Genomic DNA, 14,429 nt, shown 5'->3' with positions numbered 1-14,429 from the left:
ATCCCGTTTGTGAAGGCGATAGCTCTAGCGGGAGAATATTTCAGCAGCTGGCTTAATAATGTATGCGCAGCAAGTACTGGCGTAACTCCACAGTCAGCGGCCAAGATATTCCAACTCTCATTCACGGCTAAAAATTGTGCCATGTCTTCTTCTCATGACTAAACTGCGCTTCAAAGTCATGATCGAGTTTGGTGCATGATTCTGGGTGTTTGCGACTCAATTGAAAGTGCAGACTCACACACATTGGGGCATCAGAAAAGGGCCAGCGACCTATCCTTACAGCAGGCAGATATCTAGTTTCGGGGCCATGGCAGAAACTGCGCGTGAAGGCTTCTTCAACGAGCTCAGCAATGGCCACTACGAGCCACGCCAGACTGGCGTAAGAAACACCACATGCCCTCGGTCTCGAAGCCAGTCCGCAGCTTCCACATCGATAAGGCGCATGCGATCGAATAATGGTCATGGATGTGCCGATCTGGAGGACAGCAATGATGAAGCCGGCGTCGCTGCCGGGAATGGTGTCGGCGAAAAGGATAATTTCGAGGTTGCCTGGGATGGTGACGATGACCCAATGTGTCCGCGGAGTATGTCGTTGCTACACAAGTGGGCAATCGTCATCATTGTTGGTACGGGCAGTCTTTGCGTGTAAGTGGCCGCTAGAGCCATTGGCGAAATACACGTACAGGCCGGGGCCAAGCTGATGCTCCAACAGAACATGTGCGAGCTCGATTTATACGTCTACCTACGACCAGATGAACCCTGAGTTTGGCATATCAACAATCGTTGGGACATTGGGCTTATCCACTTTCGTACTGGGCAGTAGGTGTTATACTTCCCGACCCTGGCATCCTGACGCGCACCGGTGCAGAAAGGCTAACTGAGATGGTACTCAGTCGCCTTAGGACCTCTTCTTATGGGCCCCCTGAGTGAATTTTTTGGCAGGCGTCCTATATACCTTGTCTCCTGGTATGTTTTCTGGTTCTGGGATGTACGTCAGGGCACCATCTGATCCTTGCAGGACAATGTTTCTAATATGGATCATCCCTTCTGCTGTTGCAAAAAATGCTGAGACCATGATTGTGGTAAGTGCACACGATTTACTCGGTTCATAGCCATTACAGTCTGACGCTGGAAAGTAGGTACGTTTCTTTGACGGGTTTGCTGGCAGCTCATTTCTGAGTGTGGCGGGCGGAACTGTCAGCGACATATTCAAGAAGGACGCCATCCAAGGGCCAATGACCATTATCTCGTTGAGCCCTTTCATAGGTATGTCTTCGTGTTTCGCAAGGATCATCTGGGTGTAGATACTGACGAGAGTAGGCCCTAGCTTGGGTCCTTTACTTGGAGGCTTCGTCAACTCCTATACCCATTGGAGGTGGACGTACTATGTAAGTGCATAAGAGGCGGGTCAACATGAAATAGTTTAACATGGCTGTTTCTAGTTCCTGCTCATCTGGGCTGCAATAATGCTTGCCTTGATTGTGTTCTTCGCCCCCGAAACATACCGTAAGAAGACCTGACAGTACCGGCGGTGTGTATCAATCAGCTTACCTGAAATGTAGACCCAATCAAACTCAGGGAGAAGGCACGCTCCCTCAGGAAGGAGACTGGCGATGAACGGTGGAGGGCTCCTATGGAGAAATCCGAGAAGTCTATTGCGAGAACGGTAGGCTATTCTCTCCTTCGGCCATTCCAGCTCTTGATGTTTGAGCCAATGTGTCTCGCGCTCGACATATTTTCTGCGATTTTGCTCGGCATCCTCTATCTCTTCTTTGGAGCCTTTGGAGTGGTGTTCGGCAATGCGTACGGTTTCAACCTGTGGCAGACGGGCCTTGCCTTCCTGGGCATCTTCACGGGCATGATCACGGCATCGGCGACAAGCCCGGTCTGGCGCAAAGTGCACAGCCGACTGGTGGCCGGGAACAATGGTATCTCGGAACCCGAATTTCATCTTCCTCCGGCCGTCGCAGGGGCAGTGCTAGTACCCATAGGGTTGTTCTGGTTCGCGTGGTCTTCTTATCCGTGGGTGCACTGGATGGTGCCGATAGTAGGTTCTGGTGTGTTCGGCATGGGGTAAGTAGAGACTCGTTGACCCGACACGGTGCTTGCAAAAAAAGGACAAGACTGAGCGTGTATCACCACAGAACCCTCCTCGTATTTACTGGCATCTTCACGTTTCTGGTGGATGCGTATCCCTTGTACGCAGCATCAGCACTGGCTGCAAACGCCTTCACAAGGTGCGCCTTTGCAGGTAAGTAATAGTGGATCTGGAGGAGTCCGTTTGCGGACACGAGATGAGTGACTGATCGGCCGTACACAGCCGCTTTCCCACTCTTTGGGCTGCAGATGTACCACAAACTCGGCAACCAGTGGGCGTCGACATTGCTTGCATTTCTCACAGTCGCAATGATGCCGTTCCCTTGGCTATTCTTCCGGTATGGCAAACGACTGAGGGAAAACAGCAAGTATGCAACATAACCTCGAACGTCGTGCGATACTGATACGAATATACGCGTCACAAATGGAAAGCATGTTACGGAGTGGGACAAGGATATTCACGCAAATAAATGAATTCGAGATAGAAGACAAATCAGTTGCGCTAACCTAGAGTTATGATGGGTGGCTGGGACAATGGGGGACTCGCAGCCACCCAGCCTCACTCTGAAACCCGCCTCAGAGTAGCAAGAGTAGCTACTGTACGGGGGTCGTGCCGTCTCCACATTTTGAGTGCCAGTGCCATTGCCAGGATGGATACTCTCTGTTGTACTGCAGCAAGAAGGATTTGACAAAAACATGGACTCTGTTCAAAGAGCTGCAGGTGCAGTGAGGGACAGCCCAGGGTAGTCTCAACTGCCGTGTTTTTAAGAAGAGGACGATATAATATACCTAACTACATCCATACATGCGTACATCTGAATGCATGCATTCCTGCGAAGAGCCCAACAGGCAGACAGGAAAATGAAGCATGTGCATCCCTGCGCCGGCCGAGAGATGGGATGTATAAATAAGATATCTGAGACTTCAAGACTTGTTGAAACTGTGGCACGTTCATGCTCAGACGACTACATATGCAGTACATGCTGTTTGCACAGTTGTGGCTCGTCGATGACGAAAGCGCTGGCAGGTTGGCGGGCATTGTTGCAGATCAGTGCGGTGCCAGTGTCAAGTTTTGGCTGCACTGCCCCAAAAGTGAGGCCTCTCTAGCTTTGTGTCAGCTGGTGGTTGACAGCGATAGAAGACGCATGCGAGGTTCAATAATCACGGTTATTTGATCAGAATTTGACTGGTAACGGTTCTTGGTGCTTTGTAGCAAAATCGTGCTTCAAAAAGTTGAAGAAGAAAATAATACTAGTCGTAGTATTCAGATTGTACATATACCATAAGAGGATTGAGTGAACATGGCTAATGTATACTGGCTTGACCTAGCGATGGGCTTGGGCTTGGGCTTGGGCTTGGGCTTGGGCCTTTTGAACGAACCCTCACAAGCACATGGGTTCGAGCTCGCCGTCGAGGAAGTACTTGGCGGATGTGTACTGCGCTGCTGCGTATGCTGGACCGGCCACGTTTGTTTCTTACGGGGAGAGGTCGGATGCCACGTCAAGAAAGAATAGGTTAGCCATGTCATGCCAAGAAGTAGACTCGTCGTCACTCAAATGAGGCTCGGGCTAGTTTTAGTCATCGTCACTAACTAACGTGACTTTTAGTTATGCTCACTAAATTTTTAGCCATCCACTCCGCGTCTCACCTACACTTTCTTTGCCCAAGAACGAATGCAAACAAGCCTTCAATGCTTCTTTAGACAACACAAGAAAAAACAAAACAAACCACTGAACCGCGACGTTCTTTTTCACGTTCACACAATATAGGCAAAACCTGTTCGTTGGAATTCCTTGTAACCTGTTGTAGACATTCGTTTAGTCTTCTTTTTATTTCGTGTTACTTGGGACATTGCACCAATCGTGCTTCATTGACCAGCCAATCATCGACATACGCAAGTCACATTCACATATTTATACACACACACACACACACACACACACACACACAATACGTTCACTTGCGCGCTTTCGTGGTTGACATCAACCAGAGTGACAGCAGAAAGCAGACAGAGGCAGAAGAACAGAGGCAGAGCGAGGTGTAGAGGTCGGAGCTGGAAATTAGTCGCCCGTCAGCCACTCCCACTCCTGCGGCTTGCAACCTGCAGATGCAGATGCAGATTGTTGTACTCTAGCTTCCGCAGACTTGAACCGTACGGAACCTCAGGCCATACATCAACCCTGAAATTACGAAACACGGGCGCTGTTCAGGCCTGCACCCGCCACTGGCTACATACGAGAAACACTCCCGCAGCAGCCGCCACACCCTTGAGACTAGACTAGGGACAAATCGACAGAAGCGCGCTTCCCACGACGAGTGCACAACAGCGCCAGCGGTAGCAGCACCCTGTCCTGCTCAAGAGAAGCAGAATAGACCAGAACAAAACACACCAGCACGGCACAACCGATCGGCGCCAACATGGCTGCAAATGAGTTCTACAACACCCGGCCCTCGCAGCCACAATACTACAGTAACAGCAACAGCAACAGCTATGACGACGACCGTCATCAAGGGGTAGCGTCGCCAGCTCCTTCGACATATCCCCCGTCCTACACCACCGACGCGCCACAACTACCTACACAGACATATGCGGACCGACCGACCGGGGTATCGCCATTTCAAACCCCTTTCGATGATCACGTTTACCCGGCCAACCCCAACCCAAACTCACACCCACACTCTCACTCTCCTGTCGACGCCATGAGCAGTCAGCACAGCTTCGCCCAGGACACCAGATACCACAGTCCCGCCCCGGGCAGTGTCTCCCCCGTGGGTGACGACATCCCCCTGCGCCAGCACCCCGACAACAGCAACAAGATCGGCCCCTCGGGCTTCGCCATGGATTCGACCGATCACGTCTACGACGCCGCCGACGACAGCGGGCTCCGCCGCGGTGCGCAGGACCGGTCCGCTGGCAAGGGCAAGGACAAGGTCCGCTTCGGAGAACTGGGTATGCTGGGCTCGGGCAAGAGGCGCATCCCCATATTTGTTTACCTCTTCTCGGTCATCCAGATTGCCGTCTTCATCGGGGAGCTCGTCAAAGCAGCCCAGCTGACTGGCAGCCCTATCCAGACCCAGCCGTCCTTCAACCCCATGATCGGCCCCTCCTCCTACGTCCTCATCAATATGGGCTCTAGATATGTCATCTGCATGCACCGCGTTCAGAACGTCACCAATTACGATGGCAGGGGAAACATCAGCTGGCCTTGTCCTTGGAGCACCACCAGCGATTCCAGCTCAGCCGACAACCAGTGTACCCTATCCCAGCTTTGCGGCTTTGGTGGCGTACCTGACCCTCCCACCGCCAACGCCACCGTCTCCTTCGACGACGCCGCCTTTCCCAACCAGTGGTGGCGCTTCATCACCGCCATGTTCATGCACGCCGGCATCGTCCACATTGGCTTCAATCTGCTGCTGCAACTCACCCTGGGAAAGGAGATTGAACGAGCCATTGGTTCCATTCGCTTCTTCCTTGTCTACATAAGCTCGGGTATATTCGGCTTCGTCATGGGTGGGAACTTCGCTGCCGTCGGTATCTCGTCTACCGGTGCCTCGGGTGCGCTTTTCGGTATCATTGCCCTGACCCTGCTTGACCTGCTGTACTCGTGGAAGGAGAGGCAAAACCCTGTCAGGGAGTTGATGTTCATCTTGCTCGAGGTTGTCATTTCTTTCGTCCTGGGACTGCTGCCCGGTCTAGACAATTTCTCTCATATTGGAGGGTTTCTCATGGGCCTGTGCCTCGGAATATGCGTTCTACATTCACCCAATTTCCTACGCCAGAAGATTGGCGAGGACCACTTCACCGGGCCCTCCTATTCTAGCGTCAACAATGCCCATAACGGCATTACGAGCGTCGCCTTTCCTCCCTTCCTTCGAAACCCCGTCGGTTTCTTCAAGGGGAGAAAGGCTCTGTGGTGGGCATGGTGGTTGGTCCGAGCAGGTTTCCTTGTCGGCATCATTGTCATCTTTATCGTTCTCCTTAACAACTTTTATACTTACCAAAATACATGCAGCTGGTGCAAGTATTTGAGTTGCTTGGTATGTATCTGCCCCGACCCTTCGTCCGGGATCAATGCTAACTGCCTGCTTAGCCTGTGAATGGCTGGTGTGACACGAGTCTGTTCAGTTCTTGAGCGAAGCAAGGTGAACGAGGTTTTGCAAAGCAAAACCTCAAAATTATACCCTTTTGTAGTAACAGAAATGTGGCATTGGGATGCATCAGCCGGTTTGGGTATATTACGATCAGGTCGCATCATAAGCATAAACAGCATGGTCATGAATAAACAGCATGGTCCTGAATAAACTATTAATGTATATTGAGTAATTAAAGGTGGCGTATCTATCGCTGTTGCCTTCTTCCTGTGAACTAACTATTCGTTACCTTTGATGTGGCTGTACACAAGCTTATCAACACCCCGCCGTCGATTCAAACCCCTTATTTCCACATCAATCACACCATAAGTTGCGCGCCCCACTTCTCCCTGCTGACATGACCTGGAGGAGTTGTTATGGGCGTTGTAGACTTGGTCTTTACTCACTTGAGACGAGGAAAACGGTTCTTGTTCCCATCATCAACTTCGTCCAATCCACAAGAAACCGCGCAGGTAATCTCTAATCGCAATGAAAGATCTTCCGGCTTTCAAGATTGACAGATGGGGTAAGACTATCAGGCATCATTTTCATGTGTACTTAACTAACGTCAAGTTCCTAGTTGGCAATTATAAGGTATATAGCCTACTGCGTTATTATCCAGATTCCATACTAATCCGAGTGATATCAAGCCCATATGCAACATCATGCTCCATGGTATGTTGTCCACAGGCGCGAAACACTACCCTTGGCTGACTGTCTCGATATAGGATCGTGTGCTAGTGAACTATCGCTCAATCAGCTGAAACAGCTATCACCAGATCCGAGTATGGACCCCATCGATCGGGAGCTCCCATTGATATACGGTTCAGTTCTGGGATCCTTGAAACTTCGTAGTCGGCTGGCTGAACTTCACTCAACCACAGCTATAAAGCTGACGGCAAATAACGTGGTCATCACGCCAGGTTCTATTATGGCAAACTATCTAGTACTCACAACGTTATTCTCTGCGGGTGATCATGTTATCTGCCAGTTCCCTACATATGCACAGTTATATGAACTTCCTCGATTCATGGGGGTCGAGGTGAGTCTTTGGAAAGGCAGTGTCGACGATTCTTGGACGCCGTCCGTCGAGGAGCTCGAGAACCTCGTGCAGCCAAACACCAAAGCCATCATAATCAAGTAGGAGTCATATTCAATAAACCACGGCAGAATACTACTAATAGCCACCAGCAATCCAAGTAACCCAACGGGAGTTGTGCTGCCGTCACGCGTGATTGACGAAACCATCGCCGTGGCGAAGAAGTATGATTTGACGATCTTCTCGGACGAGGTTTTCCGACCGCTCTTCCATAGCCAAGATCTTCCACCGCCCCCAATCGTCTCCACTGGGTTTACTAGTTGCGTTTCCACCGGATCGATATCGAAAGCTCATGGTCTTCCCGGCGTTCGGCTCGGCTGGGTAATATCTCCCGATATTGACATTATCCGCCGAATCATCATCGCGCGCGACTATACAACCATCAGTGTTTCGCAGCTCGACGATAGCGTTGCTTGCTTCGCCTTGGACCCGAGCGTGTTGCCAGTATTAATGGAGCGGAATCTGGCCAAATGCGCCGCCAGCTTGCGCATGCTCGATGACTTTGTCGTTCAAAACGCTCAACGGTGCAGCTGGGTACGACCTGCTGGCGCTGGCACAGCACTCGTCAAGATAGTAGAAAAAAATGGTCAGCCAGTCGACGACGCAGCCCTCTGTGCTGAGCTGGCCCAAAAATATGCCATCTCTCTTGTTCCCGGTGGCCACTGCTTCAACGATGGCGAGGCAAGCGAGTTGGATGGCTACATACGCATTGCCATCGGCGACGACGATACTTTGCGGGCAGGGCTGTCAGTTTTGGGCAGCTACTTGAATTCATAAATCATAAAGATGGTATCCTACACCGGTGTTCATATTTGGAGGTTACATTGTTTATTCCGAATGGTAGTCTATCTCCAAGAGTATAAATCCTCACTCGAATATTTCGAGTTGTGTTTATTTTTCAGCCTCGCCCATTCTGAGATCCAATATTATTGCATACTTACTGCCTAGGACTAGCACGACGGGTGATTAGGATACTAAACTCGTGATCCGCCGGCTTCGTATGCGGGCTAAGGGCCTCTTTCTAGTGTCGAGCCTGACACCGAATACCGGGGGCATTTGAGGGACTTGTTGCACTATTTATGTTGCTTTGCGTTCCCCTTTTTGGGCCTGTCGCTGTTGTAGCTTCCTCCTGTCGGTTTGGCCCACGTGACCAGCGTATCCGGTTGGTAAGGGCAAGACGGGATAGACACTGTCCCGGGCAAAAGTCTTTAGTAGGTCACGTACGTGGGATGTGTGGCTCTGAATCAATTACCACTGTTAGAATATTTTCTATACTTATATCAGAAGGCTACATTAGTTTACGACAGAGTGCTCCGTTGCTAAATTCTGAGACCGCCACCTTTCTTGATCGCTTGTTCCGAGAGCAGAATCTCAATGAGTTGAGTGAACAATTGTCGAGCTGCTGTGTTGAATAATTGCCAGTGATTTCCATCATCACGCAGGAGAGCAACATCTCTTGAACCACCAGTACCCCCGGATACGACAGCAGCTTCTGACTGGCAACCCTCTTAAGCATAGCCGCTGACACAGTGACAACTAGAGCCGTCGCGACTACTTGGTCGTATTGGTTGCTGTGGTGTACAGCTGTCGAATGTGGTTGCCTGACGCGGGGGAAGAGGCACTGGAAAATATCGAGATAGGGGTAGTGCCAAAGTCGCCAAAGCCGCTGTTGAGACTCTCACGGGTGGGTCAATCCGAGCTGGGAAACCGCACGCGGCTATAGTCACAATTTTTATTACAAGATAGGTTGGAAGATTGACCGCCAATAGTCTAATTGCATGTAGCAATTTTCGTTATGACCACCCCGACAAATTTCGTGAGGGATCAGAGTTCATGTCATATCTTGGAAATTTTGCTCGAAACAGCGTTAATTCAATATTTTTCTTATATAACCATTACCAGGCGCGGAATTTACCGGTGAGATAGCCAACCCAGCGCTGTGGCGCTAAGGCCGGTTCTAGTCACAACCGTAGTCGTGTTGAAGATTACAAAGGACAAAGAAGTACACACAGTTACAGTGAGCGCGCTCCGCTTAGACACTGGCTTGGAGACATTTGTCAGCTAGGACATGCCTATACTTGCTTTGATAAGGAACCGCTATATAACGTGTTTCTCATTCTAGTACTACAGTGTTAGACATGTTAGCGTAGCCAACGTGTGGTCAGAAAAGAGTGTTGTATAAAGCATGGAGAGCTATTAGCGTAGCCAAGCCCGAGGCCAGCGTTATGTATTGGTCTAGCCTAACGTACAATGCTTATTGTCACTACGTATACTTTTAAACCCGATTTTTTTTAATATACTATAGCTGGTTTTTATATTACATAATAAAACTAAAATAAAAAGCTACTTATAATTATTTAATTATTTAAGTATATTATTAATTATAATAATTATAAATACTATAATAAGTATAAATAATATAATAAGTTACGTTTATATTAGTAAAATATATTAGTTATAAAGAAAAGATTATAAAGATAAACTTTTAAAAATATATAAAGTAAAGATATTTATAAATATAAATATTAAAGTTTAAGTTTTACTTATATCGCTTTTAAGTTATATAACTTAAAGTCTTATATTATCCTCGTTTAATAAAATCGGTATAATAATAGTTAATTACTTTAAGCCTGGTTTTTAACTTTTGTTTGTAATATTAAGTCCTTTTTTTAAGTCATCTTTTTATATATATTTATTAAAGCTTAAGCTTTAATAATTAATTTAAGGATTTACTTTATTTATAAATCCATAAACTAATTATTTATATAAAGTAAGAATTTAATCCTTATTATATTTATTTACTCCTTTGTAAATATTATTTAAAGTATTTAAAATATAATGCTTTTATTATTTTTATAACGTTTAAAACGCGGCGCTTTTATCGCTTTTAATGTCGTTTAAAGCGTTATATTTATATTATTCTTAGCTTATTTAATCGTTTACTAATAATATTCGTATAAATATAAATTATAAATTATTAGTAATATTATTATAGTTCTTTTTACGCGCGATATTACTAATTAGATAATTAAATATTATTAAAGAATAATATAATATATAAAGTATTAACTTAGACTTTATATATCGACTAAAACTATACTTTTTACCTCGAAGATAAATAAATATACTTTATTGTTAATATAAACCTTTGTTAATTTTTTTTACTTATTTTAAAAGGTAAGTTAATTAAAATCAATATTAAAACGACCATTATATAAAATACACTTTAAATATAGCTCTTAGTGTTTATTTCTCTTATCTTATAGCGCCGAGGTGTTATACGTCATTATGAATTTAGTAGAATTCTTATTAAATATAAAACTGTTATTTTATAAAGATTATAACTTTATTCTTTAAATTATATAAGGCGTCTTTGTATAATTTATGTTTAATTTAAGTTATTAAAAGTTGTTTTAAACTTATTTTCAAACTTATTATAATTAACGAATAATTCGTTAATATTATTTTTCCGACTTATTTTAATGTTATTATTAAAATAGTCTTTTATAACTAATTTAAACTACTTAAGCGCGTCTTTTTAAAGGAATCTTATAATATAAAGGATTTTATTAAATAACATAATAATTTTATCGCGATAAAAACGTAAATATACTTTATATTAAATAAGGAATCCTTAAACGATTCTTTCCTTATATTTATATATTTAAAGTATTAACATTCTATATTTATTATTATTATACGTAATTATTAATAATATAATAATAAATAACATATTAGCGATTTACTCTTAAATCACGTTACTTATAGTCTTATACTATCTTTATTAAATAAAATCTTTATATTAGTAATTAGTTGCCCTAAGCTCTTTTTCCCTACTTTAAGCCTTGCTCTTAACCTCTATTTATAATTAAAGGTTAGGAATAATTAGCTTATTAAGTTTTAACTAAACTTAATAAGTTTTGAGTTTCGTTTAAGTTAATAAATATATGAGCTTAGTTACTCTAAGTTAATAAATACTTAAGTTTAAGTTAACTTAAAATTTATAACTAAATTAACTTAATAAATATTTATTTTTAATGGGGTTTTGCTACTAATATATTAATTCTTTTTTAAATCCTTATTATATAATTATACTTTAACATTTCTTAAATGCTTTTTATTAATATAAAAAGCATTTTATAAAATAAAAGGAACATTTTTGAAATATATATATAATATATAATAATAAAAGAAAGGTATATTAAATGTTTACTTGAAAAGATAAATTAAATAAAGATTTGTTTCAAAATATTAATAATATAATAATAAGCTTATAATTAAATATAAATTAAAGAATTAATTTAATATTAAAGTTAATAGTTAATTTCTAAGTTTTAGTTATTAATAATTATTAACTCATTAAGTTAGTAAGTAAACTAAAGCTATAACAAATAATTTATAACTTATATATTAACCTTGTTTATAAAACTTCATATATTAATTAAAGTTATACGTTTTAAGTTAAAGATAAACTAAAATATAAAATTCTTTTTAAATACGCTCGTATTATAACTCATTAATAAACCTTATTAAACTAAAGTAATCAAGGAAATAATAATATTAAAACCTTTAAAAATACATTATCGTTATTATAAACCTTTACTAATTCTTTGTTTACTTTAATAACTAAAATAAATAAGATTAATATTAAAATAACTATTATATAGAACAAGTTAACTAGAAATATCGCGTGTAAAAAGGATTATAATAATATTATAAATAATTTACATTTCGTATTTATAAAAACGTTATAAGTAACGGATTAAACAAGCTAATTTACCACTTTATATAATAGTTTAAAAAGAAATTCGATCCTCGAAATATCGACGTTAATAACTAATTATATAATTTACTAAAAAGACGAATTAGAAAAACCCTTAGTACCGACGATAATACCGACATTATAAACGAGGAATTAACGGCTAATAGGAATATTATTTAAAAGAACTTTTTAAAGGAATTATTACTTTAAGAAAGATATAACCATTATATATACTTCCTCGAAAAGGTTAAACAAAGAATATATTAATAATACAATAATAATAATGGCTAACTATTATTTAAGGAAATATAATAAGATATTTATTAATAATAAAAGAGTATTAGAGCAATATTAAAGGACAAAACAATTTAACCTTGAATAATATTAATAAATAATTATTATCGAACTAATAAATTATATTATTTTTAATAATTTATTCAATAATAAAATCTAGAGATAAATACGAAACTTATAATAAAAGTAAAAGTAAGAAAACGTTACTTTGCTTTTAAAAGAAATATTATAAAATTATATAATCCTCGTAATAATTACGATAAAAAGACGAGCTAATACTTTAAGTGCTTGAAAAGAAGATTATAAAGCCGTTAAGTAACGAAAGTATACTTAGGTTATATAAGAAGTTATAAACCATTAAGAATAACGCCGACTTATTAAGAAAGGATTAAGAAAAGAGTAATAAAACTATTTATATTAAGATAATAAGTATTAACAGAAAGGTCTTTATATATTATTATAATTAATATATGTAATTACTTTACGATAAAGGCTTAGATTATATAACGCGATATTAAGGCCTTAATAAAGATAACTATTTAAAGAAAATTTATTTATTATATATTGTTAATAAACTTTAAATTAAATAAAAGTAGAAAAAGACGCTCTATATACTTAAACTAGTAAATGAATAAATATATTACTTATAATAATAAATTTAGAAATAAAGAAATAAAGTATATTCCCGTTTATATTTAGAATTATAAAGAATAACTTTAATATAATATTATTAAAATTACGGATTACGACTTAATTTTAAGGATACCTTAGTTACGATTAAGTAATCCCCGAGTAAATTAGATTTTAAGTTATTTTAATAGAATATATTAAAAAGAGACTTAAGCTTTAAAAGAGATTCGGAAAGACGATTAAATAAGCTTAAGAATCTTGAATTTTACATAATAACTAAAGATATTAAGTTAAACTTAATAAGAATAATATGTAAAGATTATAATAAATTTAACAACTTATTTAATAAAAGGCTTAATATAAGATTATCACAGTATTTAGTATTTAATTACGATATTTTACTTTAAAAAGGAAAAGAACTTAAATTTATAAACATTTACCCGGTTAAACTTTAATATAAAGAAGTGTTAAAAGAATATATCGTTAAAAAAAGAAATTAGCTAAGTATAAACATTATTAATAAGTTTTAAATATTAGTTTTATTTAAGAAAAGCATTAACAGAAACATTAAAAAAAGAATTTCGATTATTAAGAAGTTAACAAGATTATAAAAAAATATTAATTCCTTTTTACTTTGAATTAAAGATTTACTCGATGAGTTATATAAAGCTTAATTTTAATTATAGTCTTTTATTTATCGTCTTTTTTGATTATAATTAAGTTATATACGTTAAGTAAGCTTAAGGCCGTAAATTATTAAGTATTTTTACTTTAAATACTTCATTATATTATTAGGCTTAATTAATATATTAACTAACTTTTAAAATATAATTAATATAACATTACGAAAATTTTATAATAACTTCGTTATAATGTATTTAAACGATGTCTTTTTATTTCTAAGAAGGCTTAGAGAATATAAAGAGTATATTATTATTATTAAAGTAAAGAAATAGTTAGCTTATAAGTTAACTTATTAAGTTTTAACGAAACTTAATAAGTTTAAGTTTAGTTTAAGTTTAGTTTAAGTTAATAATTAATTAAGTTAGTTACGTAAGTTAATAAATGCTTAAGTTTAAGTTAACTTAAAACTTATAAGTTGTTAAGTTAATTAACTTAATTAACTTAATAAATGTATATTATTAATAGTTTAAAATATTAATATATTATGCTTTTTTAAATGCTTATTATTTAATTATAAGTAAACATTTCTTAAATCCTTTTTATTTATATAAAAAATATTTAATAAGAATAAAAAGAAATATATTACATATATATTATAATATATACTAACAAGAGAAAGATATATAAATTAAATAAAACTTATTTAGAAATATTAATAATAAAATAATAAGCTTATAATTATATATAACTTAAAGAATTAATTCATTATTTAAGTTAATAGTTAATTTTTAA

The 14,429-nt window shown here is 39.3% G+C and overlaps 3 protein-coding genes across 3 annotated transcripts; all 3 read left to right on the top strand.

Annotated features, from left to right (window-relative positions):
• Nucleotides 1-307: 307 nt before the first annotated feature.
• On the top strand, nucleotides 308-2,478 carry BKA67DRAFT_528511 (major facilitator superfamily domain-containing protein; the record flags this gene model as incomplete). Its single annotated transcript, XM_046098950.1, has 10 exons — nucleotides 308-645; nucleotides 713-819; nucleotides 894-966; nucleotides 1,019-1,082; nucleotides 1,140-1,266; nucleotides 1,318-1,388; nucleotides 1,443-1,506; nucleotides 1,563-2,073; nucleotides 2,145-2,251; nucleotides 2,321-2,478. 10 exons carry the CDS (start codon nucleotides 308-310, stop codon nucleotides 2,476-2,478), a joined length of 1,620 nt encoding a protein of 539 aa, XP_045950982.1.
• A 2,037-nt stretch (nucleotides 2,479-4,515) lies between these two features.
• On the top strand, nucleotides 4,516-6,230 carry BKA67DRAFT_596212 (uncharacterized protein; the record flags this gene model as incomplete). The annotated part of the gene is made up of 2 exons (XM_046105272.1): nucleotides 4,516-6,135; nucleotides 6,189-6,230. The coding sequence occupies 2 exons, from the start codon at nucleotides 4,516-4,518 to the stop codon at nucleotides 6,228-6,230; spliced, it is 1,662 nt and encodes a 553-aa protein (XP_045950981.1).
• Nucleotides 6,231-6,552: 322 nt separating this feature from the next.
• On the top strand, nucleotides 6,553-8,255 carry BKA67DRAFT_136022 (pyridoxal phosphate-dependent transferase). Its single transcript, XM_046095037.1, has 5 exons — nucleotides 6,553-6,754; nucleotides 6,809-6,822; nucleotides 6,879-6,903; nucleotides 6,957-7,368; nucleotides 7,420-8,255. The coding sequence occupies exons 1-5, from the start codon at nucleotides 6,718-6,720 to the stop codon at nucleotides 8,102-8,104; spliced, it is 1,173 nt and encodes a 390-aa protein (XP_045950980.1). The 5' UTR covers nucleotides 6,553-6,717; the 3' UTR covers nucleotides 8,105-8,255.
• The last annotated feature ends 6,174 nt before the right edge of the window (nucleotides 8,256-14,429 follow it).

This window comes from Truncatella angustata, assembly GCF_020726525.1.
Source record: "Truncatella angustata strain MPI-SDFR-AT-0073 chromosome Unknown BKA67scaffold_14, whole genome shotgun sequence".
NCBI lineage: Eukaryota > Fungi > Ascomycota > Sordariomycetes > Amphisphaeriales > Sporocadaceae > Truncatella > Truncatella angustata.
This window is presented reverse-complemented; position numbering and strand designations above follow the sequence as displayed.